At 46.4% G+C, this 25,596-nt stretch overlaps 1 protein-coding gene across 2 annotated transcripts; it reads right to left on the reverse strand.

The window, feature by feature from the left end:
- Positions 1-864: 864 nt before the first annotated feature.
- MED18 (mediator complex subunit 18) lies at positions 865-8,843 on the reverse strand. 2 transcript variants are annotated; one of them, XM_033227524.1, is made up of 3 exons: positions 8,669-8,843; positions 6,744-6,882; positions 865-2,415 (listed from the first exon to the last, which is right to left on the reverse strand). In XM_033227524.1, exons 2-3 carry the CDS (start codon positions 6,814-6,816, stop codon positions 1,862-1,864), a joined length of 627 nt encoding a protein of 208 aa, XP_033083415.1. In that variant the 5' UTR covers positions 6,817-6,882; positions 8,669-8,843; the 3' UTR covers positions 865-1,861. The 2 variants fall into 2 exon arrangements, with proteins under 2 accessions (XP_033083415.1, XP_033083414.1); XM_033227523.1 differs by having other exon boundaries at positions 8,613-8,842.
- Between the last annotated feature and the right edge of the window lie 16,753 nt (positions 8,844-25,596).

The raw sequence follows: 25,596 nt of genomic DNA on the forward strand, positions 1-25,596 counted from the left end.
TAGGCCAGGTGCGGTGGCTCATGCCTATAATCCCAGCACTTTGGGAGGCCGACGCAGGCGGATCGCAAGGTCAGGAGATCGAGACCATCCTGGTTAACACAGTGAAACCCCGTCTCTACTAAAAATACAAAAAATTAGCTGGGTGTGGTGGCAGGCACCTGTGGTCCTAGCTCCTCAGGAGGCTGAGGCAGGAGAATGGCATGAACCCAGGAGGTGGAGCTTGCAGTGAGTTGAGATTGTGCCACTGCACTCCAGCCTGGGTGACAGAGCAAGACTCTGTCTCAAAAAAAAAAAAAGAAAAGAAAAAAAATTAGCCAGGCGTGGTGGTGCATGCCTGTAATCCCAGCTACTTGGGAAGCTGAGGCAGGAGAATCACTTGAACCTGGGAGGTGGAGGTTGCAGTGAGCTGAGATCATTGCAGTACTACATTCGAGCCTGGGAAGCAAGAGCAAAACTCTTGTCTCAAAAAAACAACAAAAAAAAATTTAACAAAAGGAGAGTGCAGACAAATATCTTGGAAAGATGTTAATGATAGATGAATGGGAAAAAAGGGTTATAAAGCAGTATATATGGAATCTTCTTTATAAAAAAAACATTTCATATACATAAGTTTATATAAAGACTAGAAGGATAAATACCAAAATAGAACTAGTATTCTCTTTGGATGATAGGTGTTACTTTTTATCTGTACTGTATTTTACAAGTTTTCAACAATAAATGTGCTACTTTTATGAAAGGTGAAAACTCTCATCCTCATCTCTACCATAATTAAAAGTAGGAACTGTCACTTTTTTGTTTCAACTGGTAATGAATCCACCCCAAATTTACAGGGTAAGGGAATAAAGAATCAGAATTACACAGACATTTCTCTTCATTGGCTTTATTACCATATAACACAAGCTCACAGCCTCTAATGTTACAAACCTTATACACAAATGGCCAAACAAGAAATTTTCCTTTCCAAAAGCTAATTTATTCCAGTTTCCCCTCTTTACTTTTATTTTTATTTTTGAGACAGAGTTTCGCTCTTCTCACCCAGGCTGGAGTGCAATAGTGTCATCTCTGGTCACTGCTACTTTCACCTCCTGGATTCAAGCGATTCTCCAGCCTCAGCCTCCTAAGTAGCTGGGATTACAGGCGCCCGCCACCATGCCCGGCTAAATTATGTATTTTTCGTAGAGATGGGGTTTCACCATGTTGGCCAGGCTGGTCTCAAACTCCTGACCTCGGGTGATCCACCCACCCCGGACTCCCAAAGCGCTGGGATTAGAGGTGTCAGCCACCGCGCTTGGCCTGGTTTCCCCTCTTAATACAGTGGGATTAGATAGATTCTCCGTGACATCCTGAGCCTTTAAGGTAGAAAGGCTGTCATGAAAGTGAACTCACCACATGAGAACAGTGCAAAGAACCAATTAATTTTCACCATCCTCTCCCTGAAGGAAGAATGCCTGCCTGGCAGTGGTGAAATGGGGCATTTAAAACATATTTTTTTGGCCGGGCATGGTGGCTCATGCCTGTAATCCCAGCACTTTGGGAGGCCAAGGTGGGTGGATCACAAGGTCAGGAGTTTGAGAACAGCCTGACCCACATGGTGAATCCCCATCTCTACTAAAAATACAAAAATTAGCTGAGCATGGTGGTGTGCGCCTGTAATCCCAGCTACTCAGGAGGCTGAGGCAGGAGAATTGCTTGAACCCGGGAGGCGGAGGTTGCAGTGAGTCAAGATCGTGTCACTACACTCCAGCCTGGGAAACAGAGCGAGACTCTGTCTCAAAAACAAAACAAAACAAAAACCAAAAAAAAAGCAAACATTTTTTAAAGCAAGTAAGGACAGGCCCCAAATGTGGACAGATCCTCTTAGTCACATGAGCCTCTTGGGGTCTATTTTCTCTAGGTGAACCAGAGGTTTTAGCTGCTCTGCAAAGTTCTTCATGTCATCAGAGACCACATCCTGCCCAGCGGGTGCTACCACACTTAATTCCACAAGATAAGAGAGTGACAAGGCCTCAGTGCTGTCTGTGTTCCCTGGCACCAGGATGCGGAAAATCTTGTACACCATAATCTTCATGATGCCCTTGCGGAACAAATGTCCCTTAGCAACAAACTCATGGTCCATGCGGAAGCCCATTTCCATCAAGAAGTCAGTGAGGTTCTCAGATGTGGCAATGTCCACGCAGTTTCGCACGAGGGCGTGGCGATTCTTGTCTCCCATTTCTGGCTGTCCCAGGTAGCGCAGATGCCAGGGTGCCCCTGCCCTGTCCATAGAGCGTCGGGCCCTGAGAACAAATGGGCTGGCTTGCTGGCCCTTAAGAAGGAATACCATCTCATGGTCAAGGAAAGTCTCAGGTTCCATGTTGTCACACAAACCACGAAGGCGGTGGATGAGGCTTTCCAAACTGTGATCTAAAACACTTCCTGAAAACGGAAAAAGCACCACTGAGTCCTATCTTTCGTTTTAGGTCATGGAGTTAGCATACAATTGAAAAAACTTACTGAAAAACCAAAACAGTTTAGTGAAGCATTTCATAATACATAGGGCCAAACATGAGATTTTAGAGAAGTTACACTACCAAGGTATTGTATAACGTTGTGAGAAAGTTCTTTCCCTTTTCAATTTTTTGGAATTTTCTTATTTAGCACTACAATGTCTTTAGGCCTCCTCTAATGCTAATCTCCAGCAGGCCTTGGGCTTAGAGCCTTTAATCAGCAACAGGGTCTATCTAGAATGTAATAATACTGTTTTAATTATGTATTTATTTATTTTGGTAGAGATGGGGTCTTACTATGTTGCCCAGGTTGGTCTTGAACTCCTGGCCTTGGTCTCCCAAAGTGTTGGGATTACAGGCATAAGCCACCATGCCCAGCCAATAACACTATTTTGTTGTCATATATTTTAACAATTGCCTTCTATTTCCAACAAATCAAAGTTTTCCATTTATAGAAATACAAAGTTTCGGCCGGGCGCGGTGGCTCAAGCCTGTAATCCCAGCACTTTGGGAGGCCGAGACGGGCGGATCACGAGGTCAGGAGATCGAGACCATCCTGGCTAATACGGTGAAACCCCGTCTCTACTAAGAAAAATACAAAAAACTAGCCGGGCGACGAGGCGGGCGCCTGTAGTCCCAGCTACTCGGGAGGCTGAGACAGGAGAATGGCGTGAACCCGGGAGGCGGAGCTTGCAGTGAGCTGAGAGCCGGCCACTGCACTCCAGACTGGGCAGCAGAGCAAGACTCCGTCTCAAAAAAAATAAAAAATAAAAAATAAAAAAAAATAAAAAATAAAAGAAATACAAAGTTTCACCCCCTTTTTCTGAGACGGAGTCTAGCTGTGTCTCCAGGCTCGAGTGCAGTGGTGCGATCTCAGCTCACAGCAACCTCCGCCCCCTGGGTTCAAGCGATTCTCCTGCCTCAGCCTCCTGAGTAGCTGGACTACAGGTGTGCGCCACCACGCCCAGCTAATTTTTGGATTTTTAGTAGAGACAGGGTTTCACCACATTGGCCAGGATGGTTTTGATCTCTTGACCTCATGATCCGCCCTTCTCGGCCTCCCAAAGTGCTGAGACGACAGGCGTGGAGCCACTGCATCCAGCTAAAGTTTCCTTTTTATCAGGAAAAGTTTTCCTCTTCTATATGTAAGTAGAAGAGAGTGAACTGCTTCATAGAATCATCATCCTCTTGGCAACATCTGACACAGTTGTTATAGTAGCTTATACCCACTATGAAATCTATTCTTCCTTTGGCCTCTGCGACACAACTTTCTTGGTTCTTCACTTAACTTGCTGAGCAGTCCGTTTAAGTCTTCTTTGCTTGGTCTCTCTCATCTTCCCTAAACACTGGAGGACTAGGACTCAATGCTGGTCCTCTTCTGTATCAATACTCTTTTCCTGCCTACGTGACTTTATTTGGTCCCATGGCTTTAAATATCATTTAGGCCCTGAGGACTCCCACATTTTTATCTCTGGACTACAGAAGAAAACATCCAACTGACTACTCAATTTCCTTACTTGGATGCCTAACAGACATCTTTATCTTAACATGTTCAATATCAAACTGTTGATTTTTTCCTCCAAAATCTTATTCATCCTGCAGTCTTCACCATCACAGTAAATGGCAACTCTCTGCTTCTAGTTGGTTACCTGGGCCAAAAACCAGAAAATCATCTTTCACTTCTTTCTTTCTCCCACACCCTCCATTTAATCCGTATTTTTGAAATAAATGCAGAATGCAATCACTTCTTGCTCCTCTGGTCACTTCAACCTATAGTCCCTTCAAATGAAGTCACCCTCATTTCTTGCCTGGTCTTTACAAATAGCCTGTTTCTACCTTTGCCTTCTTCCTCTCTTCTCCACACAAAAGCCAAATGGTCTATTATATTATTGGGCAGATAATAACACTCCTCTACTCAGAACACTCCAGTGGCTTCCTGTGTCATTCAGAATAAAAGCCAACGTCTTTACCATTGTTGACAAAGCCCTACATATTATGGTCTCTGCTACCTGCAAACAACATCTCCTTCTATTCTTCCCCTTGATCATTATCTTCAGGAGTGACCTTCCTGCCAGACCCCTTCCCCTATCCTCTATGCTTAGGATGTTCTTCCCATCTGCATGTCTACTCTATCACTTTTATCAGGTCTGCTCAAGTGACTTTATCATCAGGGCCTTTTCTGATCACCCTAATAAAATAGTATGTGTCCTACCAATCTCTAGCCACTTTCCTGCTTTATTTTTATGGCACAGATTTTTGTTGTTGTTGTTGTTGTTGTTGTTTTAGATAGGGTCTCGCTCTGTCTCCAGGCTATAGAGCAGTGGCGAGATTATAACTCTTTGTAGCCCCCATCTCGGGGGTTCAAGTGATCCTCCCACCTCAGCCTCCCAAGTAGTTTGGACTACAGGCACATACCACCATGTCCAGCTAATTTTTCTTTATTTTCAGTAGAGGTGAGTTTTTGCTATGTTGTCCAGACTGATCCTGAATTCCTGAACTCAAGCAATACTGCAGCCTTAGCCTCCCAAACGACTGGAATTACAGGCATAAGCCTGTAATAGCTGGCTTGACATACATTATTTTTTAGTCATCTTTCTCCCTCCATGGCTATGGCTCAAATGTTTGGAACATATTCAGATAACTTGTTGACAAAATCTAGCCTGACGCGGTGGCTCACGCCTGTAATCTCAGCACTTTGGGAGGCCGAGGCAGGTGAATCACCTGAGGTCAGGAGTTCAAGACCAGCCTGGCCAACGTGGAGAAACCCCGTCTCTACTAAAAATATAAACATTAGCTGGCCATGGTGGTACACGCCTGTAACCCCGCTACTTAGGAGGTTGAGGCAGGAGAATTGCTTGAACCTGGGAGGCGGAGGCTGCAGTAAGCTGAGATTGCACCACTGTGCTCCATCCTGGGTAACAGAGTGAGAATCCATCTTAAAAAAAAAAAAATCGGCCGGGCGCGGTGGCTCAAGCCTGTAATCCCAGCACTTTGGGAGGCCGAGACGGGCGGATCACGAGGTCAGGAGATCGAGACCATCCTGGCTAACACGGTGAAACCCCGTCTCTACTAAAAAATACAAAAAACTAGCCGGGCGAGGTGGCGGGCGCCTGTAGTCCCAGCTACTGGGGAGGCTGAGGCAGGAGAATGGCGTAAACCCGGGAGGCGGAGCTTGCAGTGAGCTGAGATCCGGCCACTGCACTCCAGCCCGGGCGATAGAGCGAGACTCCGTCTCAAAAAAAAAAAAAAAATCAGAGAAACAGGACCTAGAAAGATAGTTGCTGAGGGTTTGGCATAGAGGGGAGTGGGAATTAGTGTTTAAGGGGTACAGTTGCAGTTTTATAGGATGATAAACAAGTATTTTAGGCTGGGAGTGGCGACTCATCCCTGTAATCCTAGCACTTTGGGAGGCCAAGGCAAGTGTATCACTTGAGGGCAAGAGTTCAAGATCAGTTTGGCCAACATAATGAAACCGCAACTCTCTACTAAAAATACAAAAACTAGCCGGGCATGGTGATGCACGCCTGCAATCCCAGCTATTCGGGGGGCTGAAACACAAGAATCCATTGAACCCAGGAAGTGGAGGTTGCATGAGCTGTTATCATGCCACTGCATTGCAGCCTGGGTGACCGACCGAGACTCTGTCTCAAAGAAAAAAACAGTTGTACTAAGTATTTTTTCAAGCTACTCACAATAAACCAAAGTTCTAAAGATCTGTTGTTCAGCAATGTTAATATACTTAACAATACTGAACAGTACACTTAAATATGTTAAATATGTTAAGATTTTTTTATTTTTTTGAGACAGAGTCTCACTCTGTCGCCCAGGCTGGAGTGCAGTGTCACAATCTCGGCTCACTGCAATCTCCGCCTCCCGGGTTCACACCATTCTCCTGCCTCAGCCTCCCGAGTAGCTGGGACTACAGGCGCCCGCCACCACGCCAGACTAATTTTTTTGTATTTTTAGTAGAGACGGGGTTTCACCGTGTTAGCCAGGATGGTCTCAATCTCCTGACCCTGTGATCCACCCGCCTCAGCCTCCCAAAGTGCTGGGATTACATACGTGAGTCACTGCACCCAGCCAAGATGGCAGATTTAATCTGTTTAGTGCATGTAAAACTGTAATTTAAAGTAACAGTTAAAAACATAGCTGGGTGCCAGAAACTGTGCAGGCTGCTTTTCTGTTAAGTCTCTCATCTTAAGGGAAGCTGAACAGAGAAGAGGAAAACAGGTAATCCAAGTTCCCTGGTTCACTTACCCTGCAACAGGTACTCCATCATGTTAATGGTGCCCCCAGTGACAGGCATCATGGTGACTGGAGGTGCCTCCATGGTGTCTAAGTTGAAGACAACACAACTGGACTCAGAGTCCCCAGTCAGGTAAGGCACGGGACATACCTGGAAAAGAGTTCACTTGTTTATACATCAGAGTAGTCGAGAGAGACCAAATCTGTTGTGGCACTGGCCTTCAAATCAAAAGATTCATTCATTTAAAAACATTTGAGTGTCTTACATGGCCAGTTCCAGGCACTGATGATACAGAAATATAAAAAGGAGATCTGGTCATGGAGTTACAGCACTGCCTTCTAGTCTCAAGTTCTTTTTTTTTTTTTTTTTTTGAGACGGAGTCTCGCTCTGTCGCCCAGGCTGGAGTGCAGTGGCCGGATCTCAGCTCACTGCAAGCTCCGCCTCCCGGGTTTACGCCATTCTCTCGCCTCAGCCTCCCGAGTAGCTGGGACTACAGGCGCCCACCATCTCGCCCGGCTAATTTTGTATTTTTTTAGTAGAGACGGGGTTTCACCGTGTTAGCCAGGATGGTCTCGATCTCCTGACCTCGTGATCCGCCCGTCTCGGCCTCCCAAAGTGCTGGGATTACAGGCTTGAGCCACCGCGCCCGGCTCTAGTCTCAAGTTCTGAAACCTCCAAGTTACTTGTGCAATCTTGAGAAAGTCCTGTCTGTAACCCCTTACCCTGGGACTCAATGTCTTCCTCATAAAATGAGACCAGCAATTTTTTTTTTTTTTTTTTTTTGAGACGGAGTTTCACTCTTGTCGCTCAGGCTGCAGTGCAGCGGTGCAATCTCTGTTCACTGCAGCCTCTGCCTCCCAGGTTCAAGCGATTCTCCTGCCTCAGCTTCCCGAGCAGCTGGGATTTACAGGCACCCGCAACCATGTCCGGCTAATTTTTTTTTATATTTTTAGTAGAGACAGAGTTTTGTCATGTTGGCCAGGTTGGCCTTGAACTCCTGGCCTCAGGTGATCCTTCGGTGAGCAGGCCTCCCAAAGTGCTGGCATTATAGGCGTGAGCCACCGCACCCGGCCAAAGGCCAATGATTTTTAACTCCCAAGGTTATGTGGCTCAAACGAGATAATAAAGAGGCAACAAAATTCAGAAGAACTGAAAAGTGTCTTAAGGGACCTTCATTTTTATAGATGAGGACATTGAGACTCAGAGAGGGACAGGATACACACAGCAACTTGGTAGCAGAGTTGGGACCAAACTAGAATCTAGCCATTCTATCGCTCTGAAAATGCCTTTCCCCCGTACCCTTTTCTTTTTTGGTGACAGGATCTCGCTCTGTAGCCCAGGATGGAGTGCAGTGGGGGAGTTCCTAGTTCACTATAACCTCGAACTCCTGGGCTCAAGCGATCCTCCCACCTCAGCCTCCCGAGTAGCTGGGACTACAGGCGGGAGAGTCACTGCGGCTAGCCTAAAAATGCCTTTTAAAGAAAGCCAAGGCCAGGCGCGGTTTCTCACGCCTGTAATCCCAGCACTTTGGGAGGCCGAGGCCGGCGGATCAACAGGAGGTTGGGAGTTTGAGACCAGCCTGACCAACATTAAGAAACTCCCTCTCTACTAAAAATACAAAAAATTAGCTAGGCCTGGTGGCGAGCTCCTGCAATCCCAGCTACTTGGGAGGCTGACGCGGCAGAATCGGTTGAACCCGGAAGGCGAGGTTGTGGTGAGCCGAGATCGCGCCATTGCACTCCAGTCTGTGCAACAAAAGCGAAACTCCGTCTCAAAAAAAAAGAGAGAGCGCCAAGAGGAAGTTATTTTAAGATGATGGTATATAGGTCCTTCTAAGCCAGCATCCACAACATGTGTCCACCTAAACAATAGAAGCACACCTTCTTGAGGCTCTAGTGTCTTCTCGAGAAGTCGGGAATTATATCCACCCGCGCACCTACGAGCCTTTGAGCGACGATTAGATCCCAGTCCTCCGGTTACCCGAGCCCAGGAAACCCCCAGACCGGTGCAACCAGCCAACTTCCTGCTCTTCTCACTTCCGGTCGGAAGCCGAAGTCTCACAAATCTCGAAACTGCCGTTCCCAAACGTATGGGTGCCGAGAAGGCCGAAGAGCGTCATTGCGGACAATCAGAAGCGCATGCGCAAAATGCCGGGCTGCTATATGAAAGATGGCGGCTTCCTTTGGCGCTTTCCTCCGGGGGCTACCTGGCGCCTTGACGTCACAGGCCATCCTCTAGGAAAAGATTTTTAGGTTTGACAACCTGGAGATGTATTTGTGCAGAAAGTCTCTTGGAACTGATAGGACTTACAGAGATTATAATGGGTTTAAAAAGAAAAAAGAACTGAGGGGTTGGGCGCAGTGGCTCACGCCTGTAACCCTAGCACTTTGGGAGGCCCTGGCAGGTGGATCACTTGAGGTCACGAGTTCGAGACCAGCCTGGCCAAGATGGTAAAACCCCATCTCTACTAAAAATACAAAAATTAGGCCGGGCGCGGTGGCTCAAGCCTGTAATCCCAGCACTTTGGGAGGCCGAGACGGGCGAATCACGAGGTCAGGAGTTCGAGACCATCCTGGCTAACACGGTGAAACCCCGTCTCTACTAAAAAATACAAAAAGCTAGCCGGGCGAGGTGGCGGGCGCCTGTAGTCCCAGCTACTTGGGAGGCTGAGGCAGGAGAATGGCGTAAACCCAGGAGGCAGAGCTTGCAGTGAGCTGAGATCCGGCCACTGCACTCCAGGCCGGGCGACAGAGCGAGACTCCATCTCAAAAAAAAAAAAAAAATACAAAAATTAGCCGGACATGGTGGCACGCGCCTGTAATCACAGCTACTAGGGAAGCTGAGGTGGGCGAATCGCTTGAACCTGGGAGGCGGAAGTTGCAGCGAACCGAGATCGCGCCACTGCACTGTAGCCTGGGATACAGAGAGAGGCTCTGTCTCAAAAAATAAATAAATAATTTTAAAACATTAAAAAGTCTGGAAAAGGAGTAGGTCCAGATCCAGGAGTACTCTGCAGTGCCAGACTAAAAGAATACATGTAAGCTTTAAAAGAACCCTGGCTGCAACATGGAGAAAAGTTTGGGAAAGGAGAGAGCCTAGAGAAAAATGACCAGGCCGGACATGGTGGCTCAGGCCTGTAATCCCAGCACTTTGGGAGGCCAAGGCGGGCAGATGGCTTGAGCTCAGGAATTAAGACCAGCCTGAACAACATGGTGAAACCCTGTCTCTACAAAAAATACAAAAATTAACTGAACATAGTGGCTTGTACCTGCAGTCCCAGCTACTTGGGAGGCTGAGGTGGGAGGATTGCTTGAGCCCAGGAGGCAGAGGTTGCAGTGAGCTGAGGTAGCACCACTTTACTCCAGCCTGTGCAACAGAGGGAGATCCTGTCTGGAAAAAAATTAAAGAGAAAAGACCAGTTAGGCGCTTTGGTACAACTCCGGCTGAGAAACAACTGTCAGAAGATTTTTAAAATGTAAAAGAGGAAATTAGCCGGGCGTGGTGGAACACGCCTGTAGTCCCAGCTACTCAGGTGGCTGAGGCACCAAAATCGCTTGAACCCAGGAGGCGGAGGTTGCAGTGAGCTGACATTGCGCCACTGCACTCCAGCCTGGGCAACAGAGCAAGACTGTCCTAAAAAAAAAAAAAAATATATATATATATATATATGTAAAAGAATTCTTTAATGACTAACCAGAGGTAGAGACAGAGAGATGAAAGAGTCACAAATGCCCAGATTTCTACCTTGGGTGGCTATTGCAGCACTTTTTTTCTCTAAGCTAGAAAACACAGAGCAGTGTGGGTGAGACAGGAAAGATGAGTTCATATGTAGACACATTGAGCATCAGGTGTCTATGGGACACCTAAATGGCAAAGTTCAGGGGAAAGAAATGGGCTACAGATAGAGATTTGAAAACCATAGCCTCATAGATGGTAGCTAAAAGCCATGACATTGAATGAGATCATCCTGAAAGAGCGTACTAAATAGGAAAAGAAGATTGACAAGGACTGGGCCTTGCATAGCACTCTGGCAGTTATTAGAGTTGCATATGCCCTAGGGTTTAGGATGTGCCTCCTGATTGACCTGGTGATTCACAAGATTGGGCAGAGTGACCAGCTCTCAAGTGCTGTAATGATTAGAGGAGGCTGTGAACTTCTTTGGCCTCTCTTTTCCTATACGGACACTAATTGCAGCATAGAAAGTCCAGTGAATTACAGGTCATTTGAGACCCCATAGGGTTTACCCAGATTTTAGCTGGTATTTTGAAGAAGGGTAAATTTTTTTGAAAAGGTAGGGGAGATAGACAGAAAATGGCTAAACAATATGATAATACCTGAAGGAGGCCTGGGGATTATAGGGATGAGTTTCTCTGATAAGGATATGATGCCTAGAGCTTAGGATGGGACTCACTCCTGTACTCCTGTACTTTGCCACTATGCAGCTGTGCAACCTTGGGTAATTCACTTCCCCTCCCTGAGCCTCAGCTTCCTTGTTTTGTAAAATAGAGATAATAATAGTACTTTTTTTTTTTTTTTTTTTTTTAGACAGAGTCTCGCTCTGTTGCCCAGGCTGGAGTGCAGTGGCCGGATCTCAGCTCACTGCAAGCTCCATCTCCCAGGTTTACGCCATTCTCCTGCCTCAGCCTCCGGAGTAGCTGGGACTACAGGCACCCGCCACCGCGCCCGGCTAGTTTTTTGTATTTTTTTAGTAGAGACGGGGTTTCACCGTATTAGCCAGGATGGTCTCGATCTCCTGACCTCGTGATCCACCCGTCTCGGCCTCCCAAAGTGCTGGGATTACAGGCTTGAGCCACCGCGCCCGGCCAATAATAGTACTTTCAAAGAAGTTTGCCAAAATCAAATGAGATGGTTATAAAGCATTTAGCGCAGTGCTTGGCTTATTGTAAGCACTTAATATTTTTATTTTCTTTTATTTTTATCTAATTTTATTTATTTATTTAGAGACAGAGTCTCACTATGTTGCCCACGCTGGTCTCAAACTCCTGGCCTCAAGCCATTCTCCCATCTTGGCCTCCTAAAGTGTTGGGATTACAGGCATGATCCATTGTGCCTGGCCTGTAGGCATTAATAAGCAGTAGCTATTAGCTTTTTTTTTTTTTTTTAGATGGAGTCTCGCTCTGTTGCCCAGGCTGGAGTGCAGTGGCACAATCTTGGCTCACGGCAACCTCCGCCTCCTGGGTTCAAGCTATTCTCCTGCCTCAGCCTCCCAAGTAGCTGGGATTACAGGTGCATGCCACCACACCAGGCTAATTTTTGCATTTGTAGTAGAGATGAGGTTTCACCATGTTGGTTAGGCTGGTCTCAAACTCCTGACCTCGTGATCCACCTGCCTCAGCCTCCCAAAGTGCTGGGATCACAGGCGTGAGCCACAGCACCTGGCCACTATTAGCTGTTATTTTCTTTTATAGCTCTTATTGGAGCAGTCACTTGAGTCATATGCTATCTTTTATGTTTTATTTTTATTTTTTTGAGATGGAGGTTTGCCCTTGTCGCCCATGCTGGAGTGCCATGGTGCGGTCTTGACTCACTGAAACCTCCGCCTCCCAGGTTCAAGCGATTCGCCTGCCTCAGCCTCCCGAGTAGCTGGAATTACAGTCATACGCCACCATGCCCAGCTAATTTTGTATTTTTAGTAGAGATGGAGTTTCATCATGTTAGTCAGGCAGGTCTCGAACTCCCGACCTCAGGTGTTCCACCCGCCTCGGCCTCCCAAAGTGCTGGGATTACAGGAGTGAGCCACTGTGCCTGGCCTTGTTTTTGTTTTTTTTTGTTTTGTTTTGTTTTGTTTGAGACGGAGTCTCGCTCTGTCACCCAGACTGGAGTGCAGTGGCGCAATCTCCACTCACTGCAACCTCCACCTCCCGGGTTCACACCATTCTCCTGCCTCAGCCTCCCGAGCAGCTGGGACCACAGGCACCCACCACTACGCCCGGCTAATTTTTTGTATTTTTAGTAGAGACGGGGTTTCACCGTGTTAGCCAAGATGGTCTTGATCTCCTGACCTCGTGATCCACCCGCCTCAGCCTCCCAAAGTGCTGGGATTAGAGGCATAAGCCACCATGTCTGGCCTTTGTTTTTTTAAGAGATGAGGTCTCACTGTTGCCCAGGGTGGAGGGTAGTGGTGTGACTACGGCTCTCTGCAGCCTCAACCTCCTGGGCTCAAGCGATCCTTCCACTTCAGCCTCCCGAGTAGCTGGGACCACAGGGGCACACCACCATGCCTGGCTAATTTTTTTTTTTTTTTGGTGAAGATCGAGGATCTCCCTATGTTGTCCAGGCTGGTCTTGAACTCCTGGGCTCAAGCAGTTCTCCCACCTTGGCCTCCCAAAGTGCTGGGATTACAGGTGTGAGACAGCATGCCCTGCCCTAGCCACATTCTATGAGTGTATTTTATTTTTTGTTCTGTTTTTAATCCATTTTTTCAAAATTATTTTTTTCATTTTTCGGGAGATTCACTGGATCTGTGAATGTATTTTGTGCATGGCTCAACTCCCTGGATAGATTATAAACATCTTGAAGTGAGGAATCATATATATATAATTTTTTTTTGTTTTTTTAAACAGAGTTTCACTCGGTCACCCATACTGGAGTGCAGTGGCGCCATGTTGGCTCACTACAACCTTCGCCTCCTAGGTTCAAGTGATTCTTGTGCCTCAGCCTTCTGAATAGCTGGGATTACAGGCGTGAGCCACCACACCCAGCTAATTTTTGTAGTTTTAGTAGAGATGGGGTTCGCCATGTTGGCCAAGCTGGTCTTGAACCCCTGACCTCAGGTGATCTGCCTGCCTCGACCTCCCAAAATTCTGGGATTACAAGCGTGAGCCACTGCGCGCCGCCCCAGCTTTTTTTTGTTTTTCTTTACTTTTTTTGTAGAGACAGGGTCTCACTATATTGACCAGGCTGGTCTCCAACTCCTGGGCTCAAGAAATTCTGCTGCCTAGGCCTCCCAAAGTGCTGGGATTATAGGTGTGAGCCACAACACCAAGTCAATAATTTTTTATATTGAGTACTTGCTGAAATGATAATATTTTGGATATTGGAATTAAATAAAAATATTTATTACATTTAATTTAACCTGTTTATTTATTTTTATTTCTTTGTTTTGTTTTGAGACGGAGTCTTGCTCTGTCGTCCAGGCTGGAGTGCAGTGGCGTGATCTTGGCTCACTGCAACTTCCACCTCCCAGGTTTAAGCAATTCTCCTTAACTCAGCCTCCCCAATATCTGGAACTACAGGCGCCTGCCACCATGCCCGGCTAATTTTTGTATTTTTTAGTAGAGATAGGGTTTTACCATGTTGGCCAGGCTGGTCTTGAACTCCTGACTTCAGGTGTCCACCCACCTCAGCCTCCCAAAGTGCTGGGATTACAGGCATAAGCCACTGAGCCCAGCTTATTTTTACAAGGTGCTACTAGAATATTTATTTATATTTTTGTTTATTTATTTGGAGACAGAGCCTTTCTCTGTCTCCCAGGCTGGAGTGCAGTGGCATAATCTTGGCTCACTGCAACCTCTGCCTCTCAAACTCAAGCAATTCTTGTGCCTCAGCCTCCTGAGTAACTGGGACTACAGACTCATGCCACCATGCCCGCCAATTTTTTTTTTTTTTTTTTTTTTTTTAAGTAGACCAGGTTTCACCATGTTGGCCAGGCTGATCTCGAACTCCTGTCCTCAAGTGATCCCCCCACCTCGGCCTCCCAGATTGCTTGTGTGAGCCACCATGCCTGGCCTAGAATATTTAAAAGTACATATGTGACTCACATACTTCTGTGGGACAGTACTGCTATCGGATCTAGATTTGAAAGTGTGGCTTAGGCCGGGCGCGGCGGCTCAAGCCTGTAATCCCAGCACTTTGGGAGGCCGAGACGGGTGGATCACGAGGTCAGGAGATCGAGACCATCCTGGCTAACACGGTGAAACCCCGTCTCTACTAAAAAATACAAAAAACTAGCCGGGCGAGGTGGCGGGCGCCTGTAGTCCCAGCTACTCCGGAGGCTGAGGCAGGAGAATGGCGTGAACCCGGGAGGCAGAGCTTGCAGTGAGCTGAGATCCGGCCACTGCACTCCAGCCTGGGTGACAGAGCGAGACTCCGTCTCAAAAAAAAAAAAAGAAAGTGTGGCTTTACAGCCAGACAGATCTATAATTCTGGCCACTGCTTGTGTGGGTCTAGGCAGTTTATTTAACTTCTTAGGCCTTTGGCAGTGCCTGGCATATACTGTATATCATAGGTATGCAATGAATCAGATTTACTATTAGGAGAATGGTTTAAGAACTGGGGAATGTTTAATTAGAAAAGACGTACGAAGAGTGGAACATGACATCTGTCTTCCAGTATATGAATATATGACAAAGCCAGTGGGGACTGAGGAGAGATGGGGAGGAGAGGGCTAGGGCTAGGGCTAGGGCTAGGGTATATTTAGCTCATTTAACTCTCACAACCATGGGAACTTCAGCCCACTTAACCGATGAGGAAATAGGCTCTGAGAAGTTAAGTACATTGCTGATAAGTGTCAGAGTCAAGATTAAAAGCCAAATCTGTCTGCCTCCAGAGATTTATTGTACTAAGACTTTGCTCTGTGTTAGTTCCGATTGCTATAACAAATTACCATAGACTAGATGGCCAAAACAACGAATGATTTCACACATTTCTGGAGGCTGGGAAGTCCAAGATTGAGGTGCTGATAGATATGGTGTCTGGTGAGGGTCAGCTTCATGGATTGCAGATGGCTTTGTTCTCATCACATGGCTGAGAGAAAAATCATCTCTTGTTTTTTCCTACAGGGGCACTAATCTCATTCATGAAGACTTCACCCTCATGACCTAATTATCTCCCAAAGGCTCACCATCACGTTGGAGGTTAGGATTCTTTTTTTTAAAAGACTCTCCAGGTGTTCACAGTGCCTATGTAGTGCTGGGCAAATTTCTGCTCCTCCCAGGATTCAGCATATGAATTTTGGGGAGACACAAACATTCAATCTATAAAAGCCTCCTGAGAAAAACTGACTGCTTTTGTATAGTTCCAGAGGACAGGACTAGAATTGTTGGGTGAAAATTACAGGGATATAGATTTCAGCTTAATATAAGGAACAACTGGTCGCAGTAGTGGTGTCCAGTAATGGAAGGGGGGCCCAGATATGAAGTAGACTCCCTTCCAGTGGAAATATTGAAGGAGAGACTGTGGTAGAAAGAATTCTTGGCCGGGCGTGGTAGCTCACACCTGTAATCCCAGCACTTTGGGAGGCTTAGGTGGGCAGGTCACCTGAGGTCAGGAGTTCAAGACCAGCCTGGGTAGCATGGCGAAACCCCATCTCTACTAAAAACACAAAAATTAGCTGGGCATGGTGGCACATACATGTAATGCCAGCTACTCGGGAGGCTGAGGCAGGCGAATCGCTTGAACCTGGGAGGCGGAGGTTGCAGTGAGCCAAGATGGCGCCACTGCACTCCAGCCTGGGCAAAAGAGCGAGACTCTATCTCAAAAAAAAGAAAAGAAAGAATTCTTGGCCGGGCGCGGTGGCTCAAGCCTGTAATCCCAGCACTTTGGGAGGCCGAGATGGGCGGATCACGAGGTCAGGAGATGGAGACCATCCTGGCTAACACAGTGAAACCCCGTCTCTACTAAAAAATACAAAAAACTAGCCGGGCGAGGTGGCGGGCGCCTGTAGTCCCAGCTACTCGGGAGGCTGAGGCAGGAGAATGGCGTGAACCCGGGAGGCGGAGCTTGCAGTGAGCTGAGATCCGGCCACTGCACTCCAGCCTGGGGCGACAGAGCGAGACTCCGTCTCAAAAAAAAAAAAAATATTCTTGCTCTGAGTGGGAGAGATTGAATTATCGTATTTCCTTGATTCCTAGACACTATCCACTCTAAGTCATAGTATTGATTTAATAACAGTTTCAGGCAATTGATAAACACTCTCTATATATGTATATAGCTGTTATAAATTGAAGCCCGATAAACCCAGACACAAAATGCATGTTAGAGTTGAGAAAATGCAGTAGTCAAACTTTATGATTTCATAGATACTTAGCCTTAGTAATTTTATGCCTTTGGGTTTTTTTCCCATTATGACAACTACAGCATCATTATTAATAGTAATGACCATCAGCAAACACCCAATGATAAATAAGAAATGACACCACTCCTGTTCTTAAGGAGTTTAGTTTGCTGAGAAACAAGTAAAACGTCTCATGTAATTTTGTGCCTAGTGTTCTTCATTGGGTGCTGACTCAAGAAATTCACCTCCCCACACCGCTGGCTGAATGACAGTCAACATTAGCCATTTAATTCTCTTAATCTCAAGGCGGGGCCCTGAGAAAGTCTGTTGCAGAAGGGTAATTGGCCTATTTACTTGCTCCCTTCCTCTTAGCCCAGACAACCCAACTCTAGCCTCTGGTTGACCAGGTGTTGAGGTGCCTTGAGGGGATAGGCTATAATAGTTAATGTATTACATGTATCCATAAAAGATTAAAGATTAGCTCTGTTTTAGCTGAACTGTAACTGTCTGTTTGGGTTTCTCCCCTCCCAGGCTGTCTGGGGAAATCAGTGTTGGTTTTAGTCTAAAGATAATTAACCCACTGGGTCTCAAATTTCCTGGACAGCTCCCCTTGAGTGAGTGATTACTGGGTGCAGGCTCTGGGGTAAGCACTTTCTGTGAATGTGGTTTTTTTTTTTGTTTTTTTTGAGATGAAGTCTCACTCTGTCACCCAGATGGAAGTGCAGTGGCACGATCTCAACTCACTGCAACCTCCACCTCCCAGGTTCAAGCGATTCTCCTGCCTCAGCTTCCCAAAGAGCTGGGATTACGAATGTGCACCACCACGCTCGGCTAATTTTTGTATTTTTAGTAGAGACGGGGTTTCACCACATTGGCCAGGCTGGTCTCCAACTCCTGACCTCAGGTGATCCACCTGCCTCAGCCTGCCAAAGTGCTGGGATTACAGGTGTGAGCCACCATGCTCAGCTGAATCTGTATAATTCATTTCCTCCTCATACTAGCTCTCAGAAGCAGGTGGTATTCTCTCCATCTCATAGCTGCCAGAATTGCAAGTCTGCTATATAATCTATTTGGAATTAAAATGGTTTGTTTCTGGTTCTCTAAGATCTCATCACAATTACCCTCTTCCTTGGGTCAAATGGTTTTACGCAATTATTTATACCATCAACTTAAATGTTTTCTGGAGGAGACTCTTTGTACAACCCAGAGGAGATGAGGAAGCCCAAAAAGACTTCATGGAGAAGCAGAAGGGCAGAAGTTAACACACTAGTGCTTAGGACTTAAGATGGGTCCTGGACAAGATGGGTCCTGGACATGGTGGATCATACCTGTAATTCCAGCACTTTGGGCGACCGAGGCAGGTGGATCACTTGAGCCCAGTAGTTCGAGACCAGCCTAGGCAACATAGGGAGACCCCATCTCTACAAAAGATTTAAAAATTATCCAGACATGGTAGCCCATGCCTGTAATTCCAGCTACTCAGGAGGCTGAGGTGGGAGTGTTGTTTGAGCCCAGGAGGTCAAGGCTATGGTGAGCTGAGATGCTGCCACTGCACTCCAGCCTGGGTGACAGAGCCAAACTGTCTCAAAAAAAAGGAGAGAGAAAGAAAAAAGGAGAGAGAAAGAGAGAGAATTAGTGAAAAGAACATTGTAAGAAGAGTTGGCATATTCTCCGTATGAGCATAGCAAGCGCTCTGTGGCACACAATACAGTCAGCACTTACTATGTGCCTGCGGTAGGTGAGGCACCATGCTGGACTTTGATATAAAGAATAAGTGGGACAACCTAAACCCCTACCCTGACAGAGTCCACATTCTAGTGATAAAATATTAAATAATATTAATATTAAAATGGTTACAAAAGAAATAAGGTGGAAAATATTTATGATATAATATTAACTGATATAATATTAAGCCAGTTACAAATGTACAGTGTGATTTTAATTATATAGAGTCCTTAAAACATGTTTACACAGGGGAAGAAAACATAGCACTCTAATATTAACAATAATTGCCTTTGTTTAACTTTGTTTAATGGGACCAGAGATTATTTTATCTCCACTTGTCTCTGTTTTCCTTTTTTTTTTTTTTTTTGAGACAGAGTTTCGCTCTGTCACCCAGGCTAGAGAGCAGTGGCGCAATCTCAGCCCAATGTAACCTCTACCTCCTGGGTTCAAGAAATTCTCCTGCCTCTTTTTTTTTTTTTTTCGAGACAAGGTCTCACTCTGTCACCCAGGCTGGAGTGCAGTGGCAAGATCATAGCTCACTGCAGCATCAACCTCCCAGGCTCGAGCAATCCTCCCGCCTCAATCTACCAAGTAATTGGGAGTGAGCCACGACACCCAGCCTGTTTTCCAAATTTTTGATGAGTGTGGGTTACTTAAAAAGAGTAAAAGAAAATAACTTTTTTTATTTTAAATGAAAAAAAAAAAAAAAAAATGGCCGGGCGCAGTAGCTCATGTCTGCAATCGCAGCACTTTAGGGGGCCGAAGCGGGCAGATCACCTGAGGTCAAGAGTTCAAGATAAGCCTGACCAACATGGAGAAACCCCATCTCTACTAAAAATACAAAATTATCAGGGCGTGGTGGCGCATGCCTGTAATCCCAGATACTCGGGAGGCTGAGGCGGTAGAATCGCTTGAACCCGGGAGGTAGAGGTTGCGGTGAGCCGAGACCGTGCCATTGCATTCCTACCTGGGCAATGAGAGAGAAAATCTCTCAAAAAAAAAAAAAAGCCCTGCGTGGTGGATCACGGCTTAATCTCAGCACTCTGGGAGGCCAAGGCGGGTGGATCACAAGGTCAGGAGTTCAAGACCAGCCTGACCAATATGGTGAAACCGTGTCTCTACTAAAAATACAAAAAGTAGCTGGGTGTAGTGGCCCATGCCTGTAGTCCCAGCTGCTCGGGAGGCTGAGGCAGGAGAATTGCTTGAACCTGGGAGGCAGAGGTTGCAGTGAGCTGAGATTGCGCCATTGCACTCCAGCCTGGGTGACAGAGGGAGACTCCATCTCAAAAAAAAAAAAAAAAAAAAAAACTTGAAACAAACAAAATGTCCACACACAAGTGGATAAACAAATTATGATTTATTTCTACAATGGAATACTCAGCAAAAAAAAAAAAAAAAACTACTAATGTACATAAGAAGATAGATTAATCTAAACTGAGTGTGGTGGCATGCAATTATAGTCTCAGATATTCTGGAGGCTGAGGCAGAAGGATCCCTTGAGCCCAGGAGTTTGAGGCTGCAGTGCGCTATGATTGTGCCACTGCACTGCAGCCTGGGTGATGGAGCAAGACCCTTCCTCTAAAATAATAATAACCATATTCTAAGTGAAAGAAGTCAGACACAAAAGAGTATGTAATTCATGATTCCATCTATGTGATATTCTAGAAGAGACAAAACTAATCTACAGTGAGAGAAATAAAATCATGCTTGTCTAGGGTGGGAAGTAGAGAGGACTCATTGCAAGGGGACATAAGGGAACTTTCTGGAAAAATGGAAATATTTATATTTTGATTGTGATGTCAGGTGCTCATGTGTGTATATTTGTCAATACTCATTAAGATGTACATTTCAATGGATACATTTTATTTTATTTTATTTTATTTTATTTATTTATTTATTTATTTTTTTTTTTTTTGAGACGGAGTCTCGCTCTGTCGCCCAAGCTGGAGTGCAGTGGCCGGATCTCAGCTCACTGCAAGCTCCGCCTCCCGGGTTTACGCCATTCTCCTGCCTCAGCCTCCCGAGTAGCTGGGACTACAAGCGCCCGCCACCTCGCCCGGCTAGTTTTTTGTACTTTTTAGTAGAGACGGGGTTTCACCGTGTTAGCCAGGATGGTCTCGATCTCCTGACCTTGTGATCCGCCCATCTCGGCCTCCCAAAGTGCTGGGATTACAGGCTTGAGCCACCGCGCCTGGCCTATTTTATTTATTTTGAGATGGAGTTTTGCTCTTGTCACCCAGGCTGGAGTGCAATGGCATGAACTCGGCGCACTGCAACCTCTGCTTCCTGGGTTCAAGCAATTCTCCTGCCTCAGCCTCCCAAGTGGCTGGGATTACAGGTACCCGCCACCACGCACAGCTAATTTTTGTATTTTTGGTAGAGACAGGGTTTTGCCATTTTGCCCAGGCTGGTCTTGAACTCCTGACCTCAGGTGATCCGCCTGCTTGGGTCTCCTAAAGTGCTGGGATTACAGGTGTGAGCCACTGCGCCCGGCCTACCTGGATGCATTTTAATTGTATGTAAATGTATCTCAATAAAATTGATTAAAATAATGAAAAACATTTATAGTTTTTTTCTGGTTGCAAGAGCATTATGTGCTCGTTGTAAGAAATTCTAATATATTTTATTTTATTAATTATTTATTTTGAAATGGGATCTCACTCTGTCACCCAGGCTGGAGTGCATTGGGCACTGCAACCTCCAGCTTCTGTGCTCAGGTGATCCTGCCACTGAAGACTCCCAAGTAGCTGTGAATGGCTGGGCGAGGTGGCTCACACGCCTGTGATCCCAGCGCTTTGGAAGGCCGAGGTGGGTAGATCACCTGAGGTCAGGTGTTCGAGATCAGCCTAGCCAACACGGTGAAACCCTGTCTCTACTAAAAGTACAAAAATCAGCTGGGCATGGGCATGGTGGCGCACGCCTGTAATCTCAGCTATTCGGGAGGTTGAGGCAGGAGAATCGTTCAAACCTGGGAGGCGGAGGTTGCAGTGAGCCGAGATGGTGCCACTATACTCCAGCCTGGGCGACAGAGTGAGAATCCATCCAAAAAAAACCCAAAAAAACAAAAAACACAACCAAACACCAAGTAGCTGGGAACAAAGGCACCCACCACCATGCCTGGCTAATTTTTTGTATTTTTGGTAGAGATGGGGTTTCACCATGTTGCCCAGGCTGGTCTCGAACTCCCAAGCTCAAGCGATCCTCTCCCCTTGGCCTCCCAAAGTGTTGGGATTACAGGCAGAAGCCACCATGGCAGGCCTAGAAATTATAATATTTTAGAAGAAAACTCTAAAATGTACAAAAAAAATACTTTCACCATTTTGAGAAATTAGAAAGTCACTACAATTCTAAGCACAGGGTTTGGTACACAGTAAATATTAGTAAATAAACTAACAGAGTAAGAGAGATAATTAATCCCATTAGGAAGCAGAGAAGAATGAATAGACTGGAGTGCCCAGAAATCCCAGGTTTCTACAGAAATCTAGAAGTCCTGCTAGAGGATAATACTGTCAGCTGTGGCAGACAGGTGTGTGAGTTCGACAGGTGGGAGAGAAGTGAGAATGGAGGTTAGACAGGTGAGCTGATAAGGAATCAGTGTTTGAATGGCTTTTCTACAAACTCTTAGGATTCTCTTCTCTCATTTCCTTGGGGGAAAGAGTGAGAATGTGAGGCTTGCATGGCGGCTCATGTACTTTAGGACACTGAGTCGGAAGGATTGCTTGAGCTCAGGGGACATTTTTTTTTTTTTTGGGGTCTGTCATCCAGACTAGAGTGCAGTGGTGCAATCCCAGCTCAGTGCAACCTCTGCCTCCCGGGTTCAAGTGATTCTCCTGCCTCAGCCTCCCCAGTAGCTGGGACTACAGGTACATGCCACCATGCCTGGCTAATTTTTGTATTTTTAGTAGAGATGGGGGTATTGCCATGTTGGCCAGGCTAGTCTTGAACTCCCGACCTCAGGTGACCCACCCACCTCGACCTCCCAAAGTGCTGGGATTATAGGCATGAGCCACAATGCCTGGCCGAGCTCAGGAGTTTGAGACCAGCGTGGGCAATATAATAAGAACTCATTTCTACTAAAAATTAATAAAAATTAGCCAGGTGTGATGGCACATGCCTGTAGTCTTAGCTACTTAGGAGGCTGAGGCAGGAGAATCTCTTGAGCCTGAGAGATAGAGGCTGCAGTGAGCTTGATCACACCACTGCACTCCAGCCTGGGCAATAGATCAAGACCCTGTCTCAAAGCAAACAAACAAACAAACAAAAGAGAGTGAGAATGTGTCAGGACAAAAATGACAAAAATCATAATGGCAAAGGAAAGCTAAGAGTATGGATGGGCATGGTGGCTCATCCCTATAATCCCAGCACTTTGGAAGGATGTGACAGGTGGATCACTTGAACCCAGGAGTTCAAGACCAGTCTGGGCAACATGCCAAAACCTCGTCTCTACAAAAAATACAAAAATCAGCCGGACATGGTAGTGTATACCTGTGGTCCCAGCTACTTGGGAGGTTGAGACAGGAGGATTGCTTGAACCCAAGAGGTCAAGGCTGCAGTGAACTGTGATGGTGCCACTGCATTCCATCCTGAGCAACAGAGTGAGACCCCGTCTCAAAAAATAAAATAGGCCGGGTGCAGTGGCTCACGCCTGTAATCCCAGCACTTTGGGAGGCCCAGGTGGGTGGATCACCTGAGATCAGGAGTTCGTGACCAGCCTGGCCAACATGGTGAAACCCTGTCACTACTGAAAATACAAAAAAATAGCCGAACGTGGTGGTGGGTGCCTGTAATCTCAGCTACTCAGGAGGCTGAGGCAGGAGAATTGCTTGAACCTGGGAGGCAGACATTGCAGTGAGCCAAGATTGTGCCACTGCACTCCAGCCTGAGCAACAAGAATGAAACTCCGTCTCATAAAACAAAACAGAACGAAACAAAAAATATTAGCCAGGCGTGGTGGCAGGTGCCTGTAATCTCAGCTACTTGGGAGGCTGAGGAAGGAGAACTGCTGGAACCTAGGAGGTGGAGCTTCCAATGAGCCGAGATTGTGTCACTGCACTCCAGCCCAGGCGACAACAGCAAGACTCCATCTCAAAATAAAATAAAATAAAATAAAATAAAATAATAAAAAGAGAAAATCTAAGAATAAATAAAGGGGGAAGGTCTGGCGCAGTGGCTCACGCCTGTAATCCCACCACTTTGGGAGGCTGAGGCGGGCAGATCACTTGAGGTCAGGCATTCAAGAGTAGCCTGGCAAACATGGCGAAACTCCGTCTCTGCTAAAAATACAAAAACTTTGCTGGCATTGTGGTGAACGCCTGTAATCCCAGCTACTCGGGAGGCTGAGGCAGGAGAATTGCTTGACCCAGGAGGCGGAGGTTGCAGTGAGTCGAGATTACGCCATTGCACTCTAGCCTGGGCAAGAGAAGGAGACTCCGTTAAAAAAAAAAAAAAAAACAGAGGGGGGGAAGTGGGCATAGTTGCTTGGCAATGACCAAGCCAACCACAGAGCTAATTCTCAACATTGTTGTCCTTCCTGCTTGGCCGGAGTATTATTGACTAATTCCACCTGCTTGTCCTCAGCGAATAGAATTATATCAGTCAGCAATTATGTGCCAAGAACCCATAGAAAGGCCCACATTGGCATTATTTGTGGATGCAAAAACAGTTGAAGACTCAAGTCCCAGCTCCCATTATAAAGGGAAAAAGCGAACCAGTAACATTGGGTCACCAGGTGCTTTTCATTCATCATTTCAGTGCATTCTCCTACCATCAGGGCTGGGAGAGAAGAAGCAGTATGGCGAACGGCAAAGAGGCAGACATGCCTAGGCTGAGATGGCAGCTCCACTTCCTATAAATCGGGTGGCCTCAAGCAGTGACATCCTCTCGTATGTCACTATAAGATAAAGAGGAAATGTAGATGACGCACCTAGCACAATGGTGTGTACTGTGACTAGGTTGCTGGTATTATGGTTATCCCAATTTTACAGATGTGGACACGGCTCAATGGAAGTCACAATAAAGTTGTCATGTGCAAGAGCTGCAGCTTGCTAGGAAATCTCCGAGGTAGAAGAACTTCTTATCACTGCTGTCTGCTATTCCCCCAGAGGAAGTTCAAGAGTGGGCTCTACAGGAAACAAAGACCACGCTCAAGGTGTGAATGAGGGAAAGACCTTTCTGCATAAAATCATAGGACCATAGACTTAAAGGTGAAAGAGGCCTCCAGCCTCGTTAGTCCCGCTTCCAATCTCCCACCCCGCAGAACGGATGGGGAAACAAGACCCATAGAGTGGAAGGGAATTGCCTAAATGACTCAACAGGGAACAGCAAGCCCTGAGCCATAGACAGACTTTTCTCTTGAACATTTCCCACTGAACCCACATTCTTTAGTCATACAGACTTAGGGTTGATTCCTGACCCTGTGCTAACCAGCTCTGTGACTTTGGTAAGTGATGTAACATCTCTGATCTTCAGTACCTGCATTTGTAAAATGAAATAATAGCATCTACCTCACTGATTTGCTATAAAGATTAAATCATACAGGGCATGTAGGGTGCACAATAATTTAAATGTGTATGTAGTTCCCATTTTACAGATGAGGAACTAGAGCTTGTTGAAACTTCCCTTGGCTCAGGATGGTACCTCAGGTTAAAGAGAGAGCCTACAAGAAGAGAAAGAAAACCTGGGTGAGAACTGGATGGGTACAGGTGAGCGAGGCTCTCCTTGCACCTATCACTGGGAACCACCTTTCTGTCCAGGAGCTCAGGATGACCCAGGCCACCCAGTGACCTTTCCTGCCTCTCCTGCCTCAATGCACAAACAGGTTGGTTGTGAAACAAGCCCGGGTGGTGACTCAGCCTGGAGGCCTGCTCTACTAGTCAGCGCAGGCAGGCTGGAGCTGTTTCGTTGAGCCTGGAAAGGACATCATGTCTAACAAACACATTGGTTGTCAAAGCTCTGACGGGGGTGCCAAGCACAGACTGTGAACTCTGGTCCTTGAGGCGTCACAGATGCCTGAACTGGGGGGCCTAAGTTGCATGCAACATCTCCTGGTCGTTGTTCTGGTTGAACAACCTTCCAGGGCCAATGTCAGGAAGAGGGGAATGTTTTGGAGGCTGGAGAGGTCCTAT

This window comes from Trachypithecus francoisi, unplaced genomic scaffold (genome assembly GCF_009764315.1).
Source record: "Trachypithecus francoisi isolate TF-2019V2 unplaced genomic scaffold, Tfra_2.0 Lachesis_group12, whole genome shotgun sequence".
Classification (NCBI taxonomy): domain Eukaryota; kingdom Metazoa; phylum Chordata; class Mammalia; order Primates; family Cercopithecidae; genus Trachypithecus; species Trachypithecus francoisi.